Raw genomic sequence first — 20,599 nt, 5'->3', positions numbered from 1 at the left:
AGCTCTCCATTTCTATCTGTGCTGCTGTGCCATCTTGGATCTCTTAGTGGCATCATTGCTGACTACAGGGCTGCAATTGTGACTCAGTAATTGGAGCTGTCTAGTTTCCCTCTTCAGCATTAATTTAGGTATTGACTTCTTTTCTGAGGAATCTAATATTGTTACGAGGTCATCATGGGAAGAGATCACAGAAAAGAAGGGCAGAAAACAGCTGCTATCCTGTTGAAAACTCAGGCACAATTCCTACAATTAAAAACTAGAACAGAATATTAGATTTTGAAATATATACCATTAACTGAAGATTCTGTAATATTTTGTTTTAAACTCTGGGAATGATCTACTGAAATGCTCTCTTTACAGACTTGAAGCATCTCATTTAATGTTATTTAAACCTGTATATTATATAAAATATATCTTCCACGCTCTTCTGTACTGGGGGATGTGGTTTAGTAGGAAAATGTTGGTAGTAGGTGGAAGATTGGACTAGATGATCCTGGAGGTCTTTTCCAACCATGATAATTCTATGATTCTGCATTATCCTGTTACACGTGAATCAGAATGATAGAAATCGAAGCACTTTGGAAATTTTGCTTTAAAATATTTCAATCTGGTGAAACACTGCTTCATCTGCATTTTTGGAAAGGGGTTCAAGTTCCTTTGGAAACTTTCTAAATACCCATAGGAAATTTAAAAAACAGCTGTACAGACGAAAGTTTTTAGGTAGCTAATGTGAGCATTTCAAGACTGTCAGCGGATTAACATCTTTATTTGGGTTTGCAAACAGAATCTTTCCAAGGGACAATGAGATGCTGTGCAGACAGAGTGCAAGTGCAGATTTGTTGGAGCTATCAGACAATATTGAATGTCTCCTGTCCAAATGTTGAGAGCTGTGAGGCTCTATTGGCTTCACTGCTGAAACAGGCCACAAGGAATGGGATTCATGGATGGATTAGAAAAGAAGGACAACATTCCCTTATCACAAAGCAGCTCAAAAAAAATTGAGAGTCCCATTCAGATTGGAAATAAAATTACTTTCCTGGCTGTGCCATTAGAGAAAATATTGACTAAAATAGATGTTAAAATATATTAGTGTTCAGACTGTCTCCTGTTCCTTTGGCTGGGTTGAAAATATCATGTGTAATCAGTTTCAATATTTTTTGCTTATGACAAAACACAGAGCTGCATGGTTTGGACTATGAACATAGCAGGAAAATTTTCCTTTGTTTCTTCTCCCCGTATACAAATTTCTGTTTTGACAACAATCATTAAGGGAATAATAGAAGCATGTTTGGGGGTTTTTTTGGCAGTTGGTTTTAAAAACCATGACCTTAGCAAGTCCTTTAATAATTTTGGACAAAATAATGACTCACTGAATTACTACGGTCCTTTTTGTGCAAATTAGCTGTTTTCAAATTATACATGTACATGAATGGCCTCCCTCAGAACTGAAATACAGCCAAACTTGCTCAGCTGCAAGGTGGCAGCCAGAGAGACTAACAGTATAACTCTGTTGGTTGAGTAATCCTGGACAGGACACTAAGGCGAAGCTCTTCTCCTGCAGTCGTTTCCATGGTATCTTTAACACCTACATATAACAACTAGGACATTGGTTGTTAAAGTCTCATTCGAATAAATCCTACAAAGTCAATTGCATGGAACTCAATTTATCTACCTCGAAATGAAGTTTGCTGGGATTTGAACCTGTGGCTCCAGGAAAAAACAGCTACTTCAAACCCGATGTGCAAATCACCCAGCCATTCTATCAGGTTTAAGACATGAACAGAAAAATTTGAGACCATAAGCATGCATATATATCTCTAAATCTATACATAGATAGCTGTACCTACATTTGCCTGAGATTCATCATGCCCATTGATTTCTGCTAATTCCTTGGCGCTTTTTAACTGCAAAGAGTAAACAAAAACAAAACAACAACAAAAAACAGAACAAAACAATCACATTACTTGAGTATTTCACACAGTTATCTTTGATTTATTTGAAGGAGCATTTTATAAAGCTTCCAATGAGAAAAACAGATGGAGCATATAATTCTAATGAGTTTTTGCTCAAACCATTTTAAAACCCACATACTTAAGGCTTGATAGGTTAGTCAAAAAAAAAAAAAAAAAGGAAAAAAAAGGAAAATAATAAGACTGGGTCATTATTTTTTAAATAATAAGATTAGAAAGTAGTTTCAAGGCATAAAAAGTGTGCAGAATTGGCTCTCAGGAATAACAGACGATTTCATTTCCCATTCTTGTCACTATTAGTTTAAACTCTACAACATTTGCAAGTTGCCACTAGCTAAATAGCGTTTTGCTAATGATTACTTTTGAATGATATATTTTGAGCTTTTTAAGATGCCAAAAAATACTACTGACTGTATGTTTCCTTCATGAGGACGCATCTAAATAACTGACGTGGCTCCTGGGTTTGATGGAAAAGGAATTGAAGAGAAGTAAAGCTCTTTTATTTAACCACTGGCAAGAAGAATTGAGGAGATGCTTCCAATTTCAGATTTATGACCTGGACCACAACTGTTTTTCCTCCTGAACTGGCTTTCTTGGGGAAATCCGGGATTACATGGGCAACTGGAAAAGTCATTCCTGAGAGATTTAAGGGCCATCCTGGATCATGTCCTGAGCCACAGTGAGATATACAATCATTCATCCTGTGACTGAGGAGACACCATAGCTCTCCTGAGACTATGATCCACAGATGTTTGTATTCTTAGAGGAAGCTCTCAACACCATTTGGAAATCGATGTATTTATTCCAGCCTAATTCAAAGTGGATATTTAGGGTAGGGGGAAAATGTGAAACAATCAATGAATCTTTTCTCTGTATTCCTTGGTGTCCATCTGCTTTTGATAAAGAATCTGGTGTGAATTTAGCTGTTGATGATGTTGTGACATTGAATGACATCGGTCCTAAAATCCAGGTGAATGTGGATGTTATTTTGTTGGGTGTCTGACACAGCAGCCTTGGCCAACTACCACCATGGGATGATTGGCTATATAGCTTCTATCATCTTTTTGCTATCTGGCAGCAAGAGCTAAAGCTAGCCATGGATCAGTCCCTTCTCACCGTATCTAATCTGACAATTAAGGTAAGTGGCCATGATCTCTTGTATACCTCATGATGCAGGCTGGTGTGAGTCACTAAACCAATCTTGAAAGAGAGGGAAGTGGGGCAACAATTCCTGAGAAAGTGATACAAAGGACATCTGGAGACTTCGGAGTTATCAGATCCTGGTTTAATTGGCTGACGCTTATCTTTCCACACTCTTGAAAAACCTGCAATTCATACTAAAAGCAGTGTGATGCACTTCCAATGAATACTACATCCACTGCAAAATTCTTCCATCATCCTGGGAAACCACCTCATTGTGAGGATGCTGATGAGATTGAGACAAGAAGGCTTCTTCCAGTCAAAACCCAAAGTCAGGTATTCCTGCAACACGCTGCGAGTCACTTCCTGATTCTGCCAACTCTTCATTACACTAACACACCTCACATGAGCAGTCCTGCAGAATTCGGATGAGTTACTCATCTGAATATGAGGTCAGGGAAGCATGCTTGAGTGCACAAACCTGTTCTGCACACTAATGCTATGAACTGAGTGCTCTGGAAACGCTGTTCATTACTTACCTTTCTCCTTTCCTTTTTCAGGTGGGTGAAACAGGATCACCCCTTGGTGGTTGCCAGCTTCTTGGGCAATGCTCTGCATGCGTTCTGCTGGTGACATATAACCCTCCATTTCACTTCATATGTTTGCTAGGAAGATGGGTTCAGCCTCCAGCCTGTGTTGGTCTGCGAGGCTTTCAGCTCACCAGTTTCCCACCATCACCACCTCAGTACTGGTGGAGGCAGTGTTAATCCAACAAATGCAGCAGGATGCTTGAGCCTTTTTCTCTTTTATGGCCTGCAGTGCCTTGAAAAGGATATCAGAGCGTAGGCAACAAGGTGCTAGCATCCACATCTACACTGCAGTCACTGCAGTAGGAGGTGGACAGCCTAGAGGGATGAAGTCTCTTTTTTCCAGTATTGTTTTTATAAAATTCAAATTTAAATTGTACTCTTCTCTCACATCTGAAACAATGATAGAAACCTTGGAAAAACATACAATACTGGAAAAACCTGAGGCAGGCTCCATTGCAGGTTGGTAGTGAGAGTGATGTTGCCAGCAGAGAGTATGCTGAGGCTATTACGCTGAACTAGTGACAGTAACAACCAAGGGATGACCTGGAAGGAAAGGAGAAGGGTAATGGAGCTGGAAGTCTATGATACATCTTATGCCACGGTGGGACAGGTTAGGCACAAACCAGTGTGCACAAAGTCCTCTGACAACCAGAGCTGGTCTCTGTGGGTCAGATCTGACCAGAAGCCTTTTGCTACAGCTGTGCAGCCTGGTGCACAAGTGATCAAGATCTCTGCCAGCAGGATGTCTGAGATGAAAAGACATATTTTAGCAAACATATAACAAAAAAGAAAAAAGATTAATGCATTCAAAGCAGAAGCACAGCACTGTGTATTTCTCAAAGAAATGTTCATGTTAACTTGAGTCTGCCATGTGATTTTCAATACTCATTGTTGGAAAAACACACAGATGAGCTGTGGTGCTTGTAAAGGAAAGCTGCGAGCCTTGGCAAGTGGGGGTCATTACTGCTAGGGCTTTTGCTGTTCTGGAAAATTTTGGAAATGATTCAGGGTTGTTGGAGAAGCTCACTGGCTCTGCAGCTCTCTTTTAGGAATTCTGCCTACTTACTGCCTTAGCCCTAGGCATGTTTCAGCTAATGCTCAAGAGAAATGCAGATCCATCGTGCCTTTTTTTCCAGCTACTGTTTCGTCTGTCTGCCTAGCATGAGTGCACATTTGATTTGCAATTAGTAAGAGTCTACAGAGATTCAGAAGTCTGCCCTGGTGGTCCCTACAGTCCCCACTGGGGCCCCAGATTATAAGATATTCCTGAATGTTTCTGCAGAATTTAATTGCTATCAAGATAAAATAACGCCATTTGATTTCATAATTGTTTTGGGTAGTATCTTATAATGCTTTACCTTGAATGCCATGTAGAAATGTAAATGAGATGCAATTAGCTGAAGAGATCTAGTAGATTCTGTGTGCGTAAAGATGCTGTTGTTACCTAATACATTCTTCCCCAAGGCTTTTTCTAGAGCACAGTCCTGCATCAGTTCTAATTTAGAAGGTTATCTTTGTAACAATAAGCGCTTTGAACATGTATCCAAAAATAAAACCTTAATTTTTTTTTCCAGAATGTAAATTATTAGTTTATAGAATATATTGCTCATAAGATATATTCAAAGACAAATGTTAGGTGTGGAACAATGTCAAAGCTTTCATAATTAGCATTAAAAAAATCTGAAATGCACATAATTTACTTGTCCTGATACGTATAATAAATGTTTAAATCTGTTTGACATATGTACACATATATGCTCTAATCTCTTAACCATACGAACCTGCTGATTCTCTGCCATCAAGGCAGTTCAGAACCCACAATGTTTAAACTGCATATAATGACCAAGTCACAACATATTTTAGCTCTAAGCTCATGTAGAAAGGACAAAAATACATCTCACAGCAGTTTCTATGCAGCACAGGTGGGGATCTGTGATTTCAGTGTGTCCATCCTATGTGGTTTGTATACGACACATTTATTATGTGCAAACCATGTCTGCACACAGTGCACTGCTTCATCTCCAGATTTACAAATTCAGCTCCAGATTTTCTTTCTGCTGTGGAACTGCCCATTTTACCTTGCTTATAAAACAACAGTATTAAATAGACCTCTCAGTGTCACAGAATACCACAATATCAAAGAAAGCTAAGAAAAAGAATCAGATTTACAGCTGTCTGCTTTTCACTGCTTAGGAAAGTGCATTGGTGAACTACTATTTTTAATGCTACTGGGGTAAGTTCATGATATCTGCATGAATGACACAGGAGATGACAAGCTCTTTGTCTTTAATACTACTTATAAAAGAAAGCTTCTTTTTTATTTTTTATTTTTTATTTTTTTATTTTTTTTCAAGTATGTTTGCTTTGCAGGCATTTTTAACTCTCTTTTTTTTCTACTGGAGTGAAAAAACATTTCACTGATAGCTATGTTGAATAACATAAATGGTAATGTTATTCAAAATGTAAATTCACTACTGGATGGTGTAAAATAAGGGTCCATTTTCGCTCTGTTCCCTTAAACTCTGTGTCAGCTCTGGCTGCATTCACAAATGATAATCAGAGCAAACACATGGATGTGACATAAGGTTATGTCTTGCTCACAGCACAGTCAGTGGTCAGGCTTCTATGGATTCTGGAGGCAAAGCCATGACTCCTCCATCCCCTCAGCATGCCTAAAACAGCATTTTTCTCCCACCAGAAGCACTCACCTGTTCCTGCAGGACTTTAAGCATCGCTTGTGTATGCGTTTGCTCTTCCTTGGCTTGCTCCAGCTCTGATTTTTTGTTATTTAATTCTTCCTGTATGCTCAGCAATTGCTGTACAACCAAACAAAGAAAAAAAAAGTTCTGGTTAGCACTATCTGGATCCAAAGCAGCATTAAACCTTCAGTTTGATAAATCCTCATTTCAAACAATGCTTTGCAGCCTGCTCCTACATTTATTATTGTTTCATAATCTGTGTCTAAATGGACCAAAGGTAAATTATTTTCATCTGCATCCCTGTCTGTAGCAGTGCTTCAGAAATAGTGCATCTGTTAGTGTGAATTAAGATATTTGTTACATTAACGAAGAAACTCCTGGTACAGTATATCACCCACGGAGGGACTGTCACATTCATCTGAAGCAAAATCTTATTTGTAGAAGTATATGTGGTGGTTTTAATAATACTAGGGTAAACACTATGGTACATAAATAATTTAAGAGCACAGTCTTTTAATATAATTAGTCACTGGCTCAAAGCCATTTTCATTCTATGCAAAGCAATATTCTGGAAAGCTTTCACATTGAGTTGCCAAGAAGACAAAAGCTTTCCTTTTTTTTTTTTTTTCCTCATGCTGTGATGTTTTATTAGACCAGAAAGACTAACGCCCTCCAATCAATGTATCAGCTAGAAAGACAAGCTGATGTGAATATCAAAACAAAAAGCTATATCCAAAACCAATTTTTAGGAAGACAACTCTGGGACAGCTTTGAAAGTCCACATCCCCTGGTCCTGGCTAGCTCCAAGTTCTGCATGGATTTATTGTTAACTGTTAAGAGCAGGTCAGTGGATTTAATTAATCCTGAAATAATTATATATATATTTTGTTAATATGATGAATGTCACACATTGCTAAAGAGCAAGAGAAGACAAATAGAGATTAGAAATGAGTTTATGCTGATCTTCATTAGTTATCAAGAAAGGAAATTCTGATTTGCTCAGACAACATACTGTTTTGCTTATGCTCCTTTTTAAGGACTACTTGAGCGAGTAATTACTTTAATAACTAGGATTACTTATTTAACCACGTATCTGAACACCTAATGTTCAGTTTATGCTTTTGCTTAGAACTGGTTACTGATTCAAACAGATGTTGCAGGTGTTCAGCATCTTGCTAAATTACAGACAATAATTTTAGAAATAGCCACTGGCCTTTTTCCACAGCACTGAAACTCAGGCATGAAAGGACTCAATGCCAATATTGTTTTCAGAGCTGCTTGGAAACCCTCAACATTCTGGGGACTGGTAGTGCATTTCTCATGTAAGTAAATACCAATTTGATGGATTCATTCAGCCACTAACATAAAATCCATGTCCAACTTTATCCTGCACTCTGTACAGTCCAGCTAGGTGTATTCCTGACCAAGATCAGATCACCACCTCAGAATCACGTTCATCTTGCCTACTGGGCACCATTCCCTACAGTTTCAAAATATACCATGCATTTGTACTGTCAGGTGTCAAGGAGTTTATGAGACACCAGAAAGACAGCAGAAGCCTTCTCAAGGGTTACTAGCAGAGGTACCTACATTTTGGCATGCAGATGAGTCACCTAAATGGGGCTGATGAACTTTCTCCCCAACTGCTATCTGTTAGACCTTATACAGCTGGATAGGGCAAAGATTGTCACAGAGAAAGAAGTCTTTGCTCTCCATCTCGGACATCTCCATCTCTGATATCTCCATCTCCATTCCCTGAACAGTCATGTCTCACCAATGTGACCAGCCTCTAAACAATTCAAAGGGAGAAGTCTAAATGAATGAAATGATCCAGGGATGGAACACCTCTCCTACGAGGACAGGCTGAGAGAGCTAGGGCCATTCAGCCTGGAGATGAGAAGGCTCCAAGGTAGCCTGGTAACAGCCTTTCACTATCTAAAGCGGAGCTGCAGGAAAGAAGGGGACAGACTCTTCAGCAGGGTCTGTGGTGACAGAACAAGGGGAATTGGCTTCAAGCTTAAAGAGTGTAGATTTAAGTTGGATATAAAGACAAAGTCTTTTACAGTGGGGATGGTAAGGTACTGGTCTCCATCCCTGGAGACTTTTAAAGCAAGGCTGGATCAGGCTCTAAGCAAATTGATTGAGCTGTGCGTGTCCCTGTTCATTGCAGGGGAGTTGGATTAGATGACCTTTAAAGGTCCTTTCCAACTCTAAGAATTCTATGATTCTATGATCCTCACATAATCCAGAATTGCATTTAGCCTATTATGTACCTGGGAAGGGAATTCCTTCTTTGCCTCTCCAGGCAACCAGCTAAAACTTTGAAATGTAAGATTTGATTAACAACATTTCCCAGTGCAGTGCTAGAAGCATGAGGGAGTCCAGGGAGAACCACACAAGGGATCCCACTTGCTCCACAGCCTCTGGAGGAAGTGAACAGGCCTCCCAATCCAAGGAGAACACCACTACCTTCCAGACCAAACCTTCATCTTGATTCAGATATTTTACTTCAGCTTCTGGAAGAAACCTAATAGCTGTCCTTCTGAATGATATAAACACCCACCTGGAAGATTTTGAGTCATAAGTCCATCTTTGCCACTGGAAAGCCTATTTACTTATAGGCTGAACTTGTTATACTTTCACCAGAAACACTAAAATCACCTTCATCATCCTAACTGCTGTGGTTCTTCCACAGCAAAGTCTTAAATATCACACAGTAGCTCACAAACTAATGCTGTTTTATTTTCACATCTTCTACTGCTATCTCCCACTGTGCTTTAGTCTAATTATATCCTTCTTCCTTTGATCCTGACTTTCTGTTTAACGTTTGAGGCAATTTCTTAAGAGCTGGCCTAGCATGGGAAGAAGTAGAGTGGCAGACACACTTAGAGAACACAAGGACAAATACTCCCCACTCATCATCACTGCACTTGTTTTCAGGCCAGCTAGGAACAGGAATCCCAGGAAACATCCAATGTTTTCAGTTTGTTCAGGTTGTCATGTGTTTGCAACTCATACTGCAAGCACTTAACATGAAATAAAACTTGCCAGGAGTCTTAGTAGTTAAACTGTCATCAACTGTAGGGTTACTGTGTGTCCGTCAGCCCATATTTTCAAAGACAGTAAAGAGTTCTCATTTCATGGAGATGGAAAGCAGAGCATCTGTAACTAGTATACGACATTCTTAGTCACACATAAGGTTTTTCAATCACAGAACTGGGATCTTCCCATTCCAGTCACCAGAGACACCACAATTGTTTAAACCTTGTAGCCATTCCCTTGGGATTTAACCCTCTTTCTTTTTCTCTTCCTTGCATATGTCTGTAAAAGCTGCAGAATCAATCTGCTCATTTCACATGGGTCAGATTCAGAGCTTTTTTTTTTTTTCCTGGGTGGTTGATACCACCACAAGTAAAAGGAATTATAACTGTCAAACAACATATTTTTCCCTTCTAGTCTTAATTTGGGAAATGATGAAATAGCTTTGACTGAAAAAAAAAGTCAGACAGAGACAGACGATCAGCTTGAAAAATTTCAGCACAAACACGTGATGTTTGGCAAAATTAGAAGCAAATGGAAAGAGGATGTTACACTGGCAGGAATGAGGCAAGTTTCATAACAGTGACTGCTGTCATGCCTGCATATAAACAGACAGCCACTCCATAATGATTGCAATGAATGATGCCAAGATGATGGTATTTAATTATTCAGAATTATTTTTTTTTTGCATAAATGTGCTTATTAAAAATTGATTCTATAGAAATATGTTTTTGCCCTTCAGATTGCTTGCAAGTGCATACAGTGATCAATTAAAATAAAAAAATATTCTTATTTTACTCTTCATGCTGTCTGATTTTGTTTCATCTACTTCACTGCCTCTTCCAGCTCTTCCACCAGAGCTTCCTTCGATGCCCACCCACCCACACAACATTTGCTGCCTCACTTTCCACCTGTTTGTCCTGCTGGCTTGCTTCAGAGCTTCTGCCAACATAGCTATCAAAATAACACTTTCTTCAATTCTGTTTCACCTCTCTGGCTATTTCCTTAAGACCTGATGTCATCAGCTTGGTGACACAGCCAGGTCATTCAGTCAGCAATTCTCCAGTTTCCTCAGGTAAAGTCCTAGTGTCAGGAGGCAAAAAAGCACGACATCCAGAAGTGTTATCCTTGATATAGGGCATGTCTTCTCTTCCTGGGAAGGGGAGGGGTCAGCTGCATTCTGTTAAATGCAAGGGAGAGGCTACCAGCAGCAAGAGCAGGTAACCCACACAGAACCTGACACAAGGAAAACTGGATATAGAGAGTGTTGATACTTGAAGATTTTTGAGGAAGGTTGGGGAATATCCAGCATCAAGCTGTAGAAAGTGCTTTCCTGGCTAAAATGGTAAGAAGAAGAGGAGAAGTCTGTTCCTGGTTTTAGCAGAGAGAGGCGTCCAGAGCAAAATGATGAATGGCAGAAGTCTGGAAAACATTATGTCACAGATGTGCTTTCAGAGAACCTGCCCTGAGTATCCCAGAGGCAGGTACCTGCACAGCCTAGAGCTCCACCAGCACTGGTCTGGAAGCTCAGTTGGTATATGTGCAAATTTGTTATTGTGCTACATGTTATTGTGGCTGCTGGGCTGTCTCTAAGAGATGAAACCCTGAAATAGGTCCAAATCAGACCTGTAGACAACACCTATATCCCATCACTGGCATTGCCAGAAAGAAGACAGGAAAGGAGAGGTAATTAACTTAATGGTTGTCTCTCCAGATGCCAAGAAATGCATTTTAGGTAAAAAAATGCAAGGCAGCATGTCTGTTTCCCATGTCAGTTCTGGAGCTGCTTCGGAAAATACAACTCTTCAGTGTTAAGCTTGTTTCATTCATGAGGACCAAGTTCCTTCTTGTATCTAAGTGAGTAGCTGATTTCTTTACATGAGAGAGAAGTGTGTGAGCATGTTATTTTTTTAACATATCTTTTTCCACACATTCCCACCTCCAATGCTGAATCTCTGTCAGCAGCAGTTCAGTGCTGCCCATGTGGCATAGACCTTGAAAGCGTAGACAGAAAATTACCATCTTAAACCAATCTTCACAGCTTCTGAAACATTAAATATAGATGGCATTATTGAAGCCAGCTGAATTACTCAGACTGTGTACAATGTGGTGCCAGCGTGGCCAAGAATGCTAACAACCGAACAACACACAGTGCCTTGAAATATATGAGAAGTCCTAAAGGGAAAGTAATAGCTTGCTGCTGCGTATCATGAAACATGCCTTCTTTTTCCTCTTCACCTCCCAGCCCACATTTCTTCCTTTCTCCCCAGAAGGCAGTGTTACTTATGTACATTTAAATATAAATTATGGACATACCTAGAAAGGTAGGCATACACGCCGCCTAGCAAGACAAAGGCTCTCAGAAGGGAACCATGGTTGCCAGAATGAAACCATCAGTGCTAAGAAAAGGGAGGAAGATCAGAAGAGACCACAAGGCCTGAGGCAGTACTTAGGGTACTATAAGGCTGACAGAATAATGAAAAAGGAAAACTAGTGTATACCACAAGTTAGCAGTTACACTACTGAATGGTCCTACTCTTGCTATATATATATATATATATATATATATATTTGTTCTCCACAATCACTTGTAAATAAAGGGAAGTGAAGGGTGAAAGAGAAATGAAGAAGTTCAGACAAAAGTGTATCTCTGAGGTAGGAGCATTGCCTTTGATCACAGGGAACGGGCAGTTGCAGCAAACCCAGCCCATATGGGCACAGGTGGACTCATCCTACAGTTTCTGGAGTAGCTGCAGAATGACTCGTTCAGAGAAGGGCAACAAAACTGGTGAGGGGTCTGGAGCACAAGTCTTATGAGGAGCGGCTGAGGGAGCTGGGATTGTTTAGTCTGGAGAAGAGGAGGCTCAGAGGAGACCTTATTGCACTCTACCACTTCCTGAAGGGGGGTTGTGGTGAGGAGGGGGTAGGCCTCTTCTCCCTGATAAATAATGACAGGACGAGAGGGAATGGCCACAAGTTGCGCTGGGGAAGATTTAGATTAGACCTGAGGAAACATTTTTTTTCTGAAAGAGTGGTCAGGCACTGGAATGGCCTGCCTAGGAAGGTGGTTGAGGCACCATCCCTAGCGCTGTTCAAGAAGCATTTAGATGAGGTGCTAAGGGATTTGATTTAGTAGTTGGGTAGGGATAGTGATAGGAGGATGGTTGGACTAGATGATCTTGTAGGTCCTTTCCAACCTTATGAACCTCTGAACCTATGAACCAGAAAAGATCTGTGGCAAACTCCATTAAAATGAGAATAACAGCCCAGGAGGGATGATGTTCCAAGTTTTAACAGAGCTAACTCAGTTGAATAGCTTTGACAACTAGTGAACACAGGCAACTGAGATCTTATATGTTATCTGTGTGATATTAGTGGGCCACATATTACTTGCTACTTACAACTTATGAAGAAATTATTTACTTTCCTGTACCTTAACAACAGGGAGCTCTGGTTTGCTAGGTGCCTAAAATGAAGGCAAAAGTCATGTGCCTCTGACAGGCAGGCTGAATTCCACTCAAGGTTACCTTCTTCAGTAGTGAAGACACTAAGGCTTGTACACTAAAAAATAACCAAAACAAAGCTAGTTGTAAGCTAACAGAAGTGCAGCTATTTCCTCTGTGATACACTGGAATTGGAGACCTAAAGAGTATGAAATCATAGGCACTGAAAGGACAGCAGAGAGAACCTAAAAATTAAAGTACCCCCACATTCTGCCCATTTCTGAGGTTTTATTCTTTCTCCTTTCTCTTCCCAAAGCAAGCTTTATGCTGTCAATTCCAACTTATCTTATAGAAAGAAAAAGAGTTGGCCAGATGGAAAAGGACAAAAATCAGCATGGAAATGCAAGGTAAAAAGGTGTGTCAGAAGTCTTACAGGCTGTTCACAAATAAAGAGGAGAATGATGGTAAATATTCCTCAGTAGAGTCCTCCTTAAGTGGAAGGAAAAGAAATAATGAATCAAAATGAAATCTCAGGGACAAAATCAATTGCAAAATAAAAATACATATCACTGTGCCAGTGGACAGGATGGAAGGGTGTCTGTGTCTATTTCTAAGACAGACAAGATTTCATATCACAAATGGCCAGCACATGGCAGGCTTGAATAATGAGAAAGTGACTTCCCAGCTGAGCAAATACGCATTAGTAACAAGACGCTGATGAGGCCAGACAAATCACCAAGGAAACAGCAGAATGTGAAAGACAAGTCAAAGAAGCTTTAGAAATGAGCCCTTGAGGAAGTTAGCCATGTTGCAGCAGTAAGGGTGACATACATGCCATACTGATGTATGACAAGGGGTTATTAAAATAAAGAGTACGACTGTGGATTTTATTTTTTTTAAGGGAGAAAAGGGTAACACAGTGTGATAGAGCAATGCTTCTCTTCCTTCTCATCTCTCAGGGACTGTCAATATCATAGTAATTACAAGGATATTATTGTTTGTATGGCTAATGGAGTTTGCAATGATAAAAGTCCCAATCCTTATCTTCCTGCTGTGGGCCTGAGCTGGTGAAAGCTCCATGTGGGTCAGCAGCCCAACTCCTGCTTGTTTAGGGAATTTACCTGCAAAGTGAGCTTTCCTGCTTCTGACCAGATGAAAAGAACATCCTGAGCATGTTAGCTTTGTGGGGTAACCACCTTGTGAGAGGCTGGGAAGCAGGGCACACACTTGAAGAATGTGTATCATGGCAATAATGAAGAACACTGTCCTTCTTTGCAGAGATGTTTGTTCTGCTCCCTTCACCTGCTATTAGGTTGACCACAGAGGTCCTATAGCTTCTCAGCACCAAGCACAGGAGCAGGCAGGACTGAACTGCAATGTCAAGTGAAAAAAAACAAGCAGATAGAACTGAAACTGCTTGAGGGGAGGTTACAGAGAAGATGGAGTCAGGGTCTTCTCAGGTAAGGATTGAGGACTATCAGATACAACAAGTAACATTTCTATTATGTTCCACAGTTAGTCACTGGAACAAAAGCTCAGAGAAGCTGTGGACTCTCCATCTTTGGAGGAACTGTGAAAACAGCCAGACTAAGTCCTGAGCAAAACAGCTCCAGAGCTGACCCTGCTTTGAGCATGCGATCTCTGGAGGTTCCTTATTTCTTATATTATTCTATGATTCTAAAGAACACATAGTAGATATCAGATAATTAGATCTCCATTTCTTTTGTTTCCATGATGCAGAGTAATTCAGCCATGCTAACTATGAGAGGTTGTGTTTGGGACTGTGGATCAGATGGAAAGAGAATGTTGATGGCACAAAGAATAGCTGAACAGTCAATCTACAGCTTTCTTTGACAAGAAGCTTTTAAGAGTTTCACTTATTCCAGTAAAGAAAGACAAATAATCTCTTAAGTCTGCTATGGACTGTTACAGCAAATGAAAAGACTGAAGTCTTGCAGGACCCATCTTCCTATCAGAAGTGAAATCCTCTCAGTTCATAGACGCTTTCTACTAGCAGCAGGTATCCCCCTCTAGGATCTGCCTTTTAGAGTAGATTGTGCAAGGTCTTTGATTTTCATGATGATACACTGGGGAGGGGAGAAATTTGGCCAAGTTCAATTGCATCTTGCCAATAAAGCCCCCTCCTACCTTTACTAAACGAGGTCACTGACATGTTACATAGCCCTTGACTTTTGCTAGCAATGGATGTGTGAGCAGATGGCCTTAAGAGTTTGTTCTGATCCTGATCAAACAGAGGGCTGATCCCAGGTGAGTGTCAGGTTCCCTCTGTCCTCATATTTGTCCTACAAGGCAACCAGGTGGCACCTGGCATGATGTACAGTCAAAAGATCATCCATTCATAGCAACCTCTTCTTCTCCAGCTTTCCATCTGTAACTGTACATTTTGGATACCCCCTCACCAGGCAATGACACTTTATTACCACATCTTCTCTTTCATGGGACTGCAAATGAGCACAATACAGCATGCTCTTTCTTAACAAATTAGATTTTTTAAAATTTTCATTTTCCTATTCTAGAAAAAATATTCATTTTAAAGGAGAACAAAAAGACATGACACATTTTAACTAGGAGAACAATTGACATTGGGGAAAATAATCAATTTACCCAGTGTTACTGCCATATAAACATAGTTCCTTGCAGTGGAAGCACAGTTCCTTGTAATGAAAGAATCAAATGCTTTTGGAAACTATGTCATCAGGAAGATGATGCTAGTGTTTATGTTCTTTTAAAGAATTCACATAGGATTGCTACGCTGTACAACTTACGAGACCTGTACTTCATTGCCACTAGACTACACTACTGTGATAATGAAGATAGTAGTTGCTTTCTTTCATATTTTCAATCAAACATGTGCACCAGATTATTTCTCTCCTAAGTGTTTATTCATCCTGCCAATCTCACTTCAGTCTTACCATTGGTAGCAGGAAAAAATATGCTACTCTCCATCATTTCACCACTATAACAGCAATCAAGAATATGGTGCTTAGAGCATCTGTGGTCCCTTGTTTACACTTCCTCTGAAGCTGTGGAAGTAGTGGTTGCAGAAATGGGAAATAAAACATTACTTTTAGTAAGGAAAGATTGTTAAAAACAGAGGACAAATCTCTTGGCTTGTCAGATATGGGAAACAATTAGTACTTAATTGCCAGCTGCTCTTTTATTTTTATTTTTAAATATAATCAGAAAGAGTCAATATTTTCTGGAAGTTGGATATGCACAGTACTGTACAGAGATGAGAAAAGCACAAGGGAATAAAAATAATACTTATGAGAACATTTCTTCCCATACTGGAATAAGACATATTTCTTACCAGATTCCAAACATCAACCACAGGGTGAGAAGAGACTGGCCTGGAAGAGAACATTACATCCAGTTCCTTGCTCTTATCTTGTTTCCATTCCCCATAAATTTATAAGTAATGATCAATAATGTAATTACTACCCTAGTGCTGCTTTTCTAGGAAAATAGACAGATCTAATTAGAATTCATACTTAGTAGAGTAATAAAAACATTTCCAACTTAATTATTCTGGTCTATTTATTCAGCAGGTAAAAAGCAAATACAAGGGGTAATGTTTTTTATCTCTTTTATTTACTCTTGTCTTTAATACTGCATTTGGTGAAAAATCAGGTTATGGTTGTACACTGGTTAGATTATGTACTGAATTGATACTTGGTGTGCAAAAGGTAGGTAGATATAAAAGACTACAAAACTTCCCTGCCCTTAGGGTATATTAATACATATATCCATAAAATGCTCCATCTATTCGACAATGATGGTAATCTCAGCACTAAACTGATACTAGAATCTGTATATTTAAGGGTAAATGGTAGTTGTAATGATTGTGGCACTGACATGGCACTGGATTCAGTAGTTTTCAGCCAACAATAAATGTACCTGTGACTTCTGACATTTCACAAAGTTTCCAAGTGAGAGAAAGGAATGACTGTGACAGTTAATAACCAAACATTTATGAAAAACAAAAAAACAAAACAGAACAACAACAACAAAAAAATGGAGAGCTGCAGACCTAAATGGTATCTGAGGCATACAGAAATTTGATAGATGGTGGATTGGGTGGAAAAAATGATCAAAGTCTCTCATGATGCCCCATCCTACTTGCTACTGGTCCTTCCTGGACAGAAATGTGCTTTTCCTCCTGTTCATACTGAAGTAGAGTGGACCATGGAAAGAGTAGATTCTTCCACTAACTGTGTGAGAAAAACTTCTTTTCAGACAAGATAGGCTAGGAAGGACCTAAGCAATGTTCTTTAATGGGAAAAAAAAAGTCTGCTGGTTCACTGTGGAGAGATGAAAATGGACTAGCTCTACTCCAGTGGCTCATAATGGTAGAAGACCAAATCTTCTCAATGTCAACATGGTGAGGCCAACACTATCTACTTTTGGCTTTTCTGCTTACATTTTATGTATGCTGCCTTGCTTAAAAAGTTGACAGAGCCAGGACCCTTGTGCCTTCTTGATTAGGGACCAAATCCAGTTCCCAATGGCAGTGAATATAAGGAGGGATCTGTAATGTTCTCTAGCAGCAATTCTCACCCTCCTGACCACAACTGTAATGCACATCTCAGTGTGAACCGTTCTTCCCTGGATGAACACTGAAAGCCTGAAATGACTTCTAGTCATCTGGCATTTATCAAGAGCCCTTTAAGATCAGACGAGCAATTTTCAGATGCATGTGCTATTTATTTTACACGCTAAATGACTGGTAAACTGCAAAAGCTAGTTCTCAGTAGGAAATGTCATGAGTAATGTGGCGTCACAGAAAGACTTGTGTTGCATATTGAACAAGGCCAGGGACGTATTGAATAGGTGATAATTAACTGTGCACTCCCTGTTTGCAGCACTGAACAGGGAAGGGTCCCTGAGGCACAAAGAGCAAAACACAGAGTCTGTAGTTCTGGCAGTTTCTGCCTTCTGAGCACTCAGGTTTGGAATCTGTATTGCTTTTTGAGTGAATTTGATTCTGTTTGGGAAAAAAAAGGAAAAAAAAAAAAGAAGACAAGACAAAAGAGAACTTTCATCATGCTGCATCAGAGTGGCACCCATGTGGGTCATCAACAGGGTCAGAATGTGTTCAGCCTCCTGCTGAGACATCCAGAGCTAACAGTCGATAGCAGTGGCAGCAGTGCCTCAGCCTTCATGTCAGCCCTATGCTTACCACCCACGACTATTCCTATTGTTCTTGCTTTTCACCTCAAGCAATGATTTTAAGTGAGGCACCCCCACACATCCCCCGCTAATGCAATAACCCTGTGGCTAGATTTTAATGCATCACCACCAACAAAGGGGAGCCTGTGCTGTCACTGTATGTTAGGAGTGTGAAGCTGAGCCCAGATAATGAAAAAGGCCCTTTGGGGAACCTGGGCAATGAGGTGCCTCTCACATGTCCCAGGCACACCTCAGCATGTGCAACAGAAAAATTGTAGGCACTTGGGTACATTTCAGTGAGAAAACATAGGTGGAAGCATGGTTTAAATGGGGATTTCTGGATAATGGCCTTCCTTACAGGAATTTACATCAGCCCATGCTGTATGATGCTCAAGGGATGGCAAGAGGAAAGAACGTGAGTATGACATATTAACATGATGTAATGAAGCACAGTACCAAATCACCAACATACTGGAAAATGAGCCAGATTAGTAGAGTTATGCAAACATGGCACCATCCCTTGGCCAATTAAACCTGACCAAAAGGTGGAGCTTGCTAATTCAAGTAAAGATCCATATTAAAGGAGTTAGGCCATTTCCAGGACCTGAATGGTGTTCCATAGACTTTAGGACTAACTTGAGGTTTAAAACGTTGCACTGGTGGCTGCTCTATGGAGATGGTTCACAAACAACCCTGGATGCTCAGTAAAGATGTAAAATGTATTTGGATATGTGCTGATGAGTGACATCAAATGCATGGCACATTGACATTTTTTCAAAGGCTTTTCAGCTTTAGGCAGATTTTTTAAAGAAGGTGGAAACCACATCATTGACTCAACAGTGATTCACTATCAGATCCTGAGTCCTTGTTTCAAAGCAGGAAGGCAACAAGTGCAGTTCCTCAAGAATATTCTTTGCTGGACAACAACCAAGAAAAACATGTTTTTCACTTTGTTCTTGGAATGGTTGAAAGATTTTCATGAGAAATTTGTAGAAGAATTCTACTTGCTACTCCACATACAATATGTTTCACCAAATCACTGAAATTTGGACAACACACTACTATGTGCTACTTTCTTCATTACCTAAAGTCATGTATCTGGTAAAATGTTTCAGAAAAAAGGGACAAGATTTAAAGATTTCTTAAAAGTGTGCTGTGAAACATTGTAAAAATAGTTACAACTAAAACATATCTCCTTGTGATCACAGACTTAATTACAGAATTCCAAACACTGCTGAAAAATGGGATCATTTGAAGAGTGATCTGCTTGGTATGTGTGTGTTCACATATAGAAATAAATTGAAGGCAATGCTACCTATGCAGCAATGACAAGTTAATTCAATTTCCATCTCAAAATCAGGTAAAGTGTATCTCATTTGTTACCATGGATACAAGACATTATATTTCCATTTGTTTGAGATCTCACAGTGGGTATGAAATTAAACTGTGACACAGTTTTATGGAGAAAGTTGACTCAAAACCCCATAAGTTCAATGCCATTAGTCTGAAGGATTTTCATTTTTAGACACGATAAAAGGGGAGGTTGGTACTAACTGCCCAAAAGGCATATTTCATAAGTAAACATCTATGTGACTTTGCTGATGCTAGTTTGGAGCAGTAGAAGTAGTAGAAGAGAAAATAAACATTCATTTCATCAGTCCTGCAAATGTGGGAAAGCATCCTGAAAAATGGCCAGATGGTAGAATTACATTAAAAATACATTGAGGTTGTGCTATTTGCTATTGTTTGGCACCAAATGTTTACAAAAAAATAAATAAATCTTGATTCTGAATATGTATCCAGTTTTTCTTTTAAATCTGCTTTACAGACTGCAGCTCAAATCAATTAATCTCTAGTTGTCAAAGTTAGAAGAAAAAAAAGGTTTATGAAAGAGTGGGAGAAACGGAGAGGAAAGAGACAGGAGAAATACTTTTTTTTAACGCTGACATATATGTAGTATTCAGGAATTCATTTGCTCTCAGTTTACCTTGCCTGACATTAATTTTAATATATAGAAAAGGATAAAAGAGAATACAGGTCTTCTTGTTAAATTATTACCACTCAAGTTCAGGGTATATGTTTAATATTTCATAGACAGACTGATTTCCATAGATGCTGAGCACCTGCACTACTGACGGATTTCAGCTAAGATTGTCACCCCTCAGCATTTACAAAGCCAAGCTGAGATAAAACAAAGTCTACCTAAATCAAAGGTTTAGTTCTAAATATTCATGGCTGAACTGCATGAAAAGCACAAAGGTCGTGAGATGTCATGACTACAGCTAATCATTGAAATCCAAAGCCATCATCCAGCTGCTTAATTGACCGATGATTTCCCACCAAATATTCTGAACTCCACCTCCTGTGCCTCTGTGTTGCTGCCCTCCTCAGCATATTGTCAGACTGGATTATCTGCAATGTCTTCTCCAGCTCCTTGGGCCATCTCTAATTACATCCCACTGAGAGCTGGTAGGTTCAACCCCCCTGGATGGCAAACGAGAAAAATTCAACCTCACAGCAAAATTGTC

The 20,599-nt window shown here is 39.7% G+C and overlaps 1 protein-coding gene across 3 annotated transcripts in view; it reads right to left on the bottom strand.

The window, feature by feature from the left end:
- The window catches only part of ENOX1 (ecto-NOX disulfide-thiol exchanger 1), a 360,202-nt gene that overhangs the window by 18,620 nt on the left and 320,983 nt on the right, over nucleotides 1–20,599 (bottom strand). For all 3 annotated transcript variants that reach the window (XM_065743988.1, XM_065743990.1, XM_065743989.1), the window contains 2 exons: nucleotides 6,409–6,516; nucleotides 1,848–1,904 (listed from right to left, as the gene is read on the bottom strand). In XM_065743988.1, the coding sequence (XP_065600060.1) occupies nucleotides 1,848–1,904; nucleotides 6,409–6,516 (165 nt within the window). The remainder of the gene's footprint in view (nucleotides 1–1,847; nucleotides 1,905–6,408; nucleotides 6,517–20,599) is intronic.

The sequence above is a fragment of the Cyrtonyx montezumae genome, unplaced genomic scaffold (assembly GCF_038088225.1).
Source record: "Cyrtonyx montezumae isolate F1298 unplaced genomic scaffold, pur_monq_1.0 scaffold_3, whole genome shotgun sequence".
NCBI lineage: Eukaryota > Metazoa > Chordata > Aves > Galliformes > Odontophoridae > Cyrtonyx > Cyrtonyx montezumae.
This window is presented reverse-complemented; position numbering and strand designations above follow the sequence as displayed.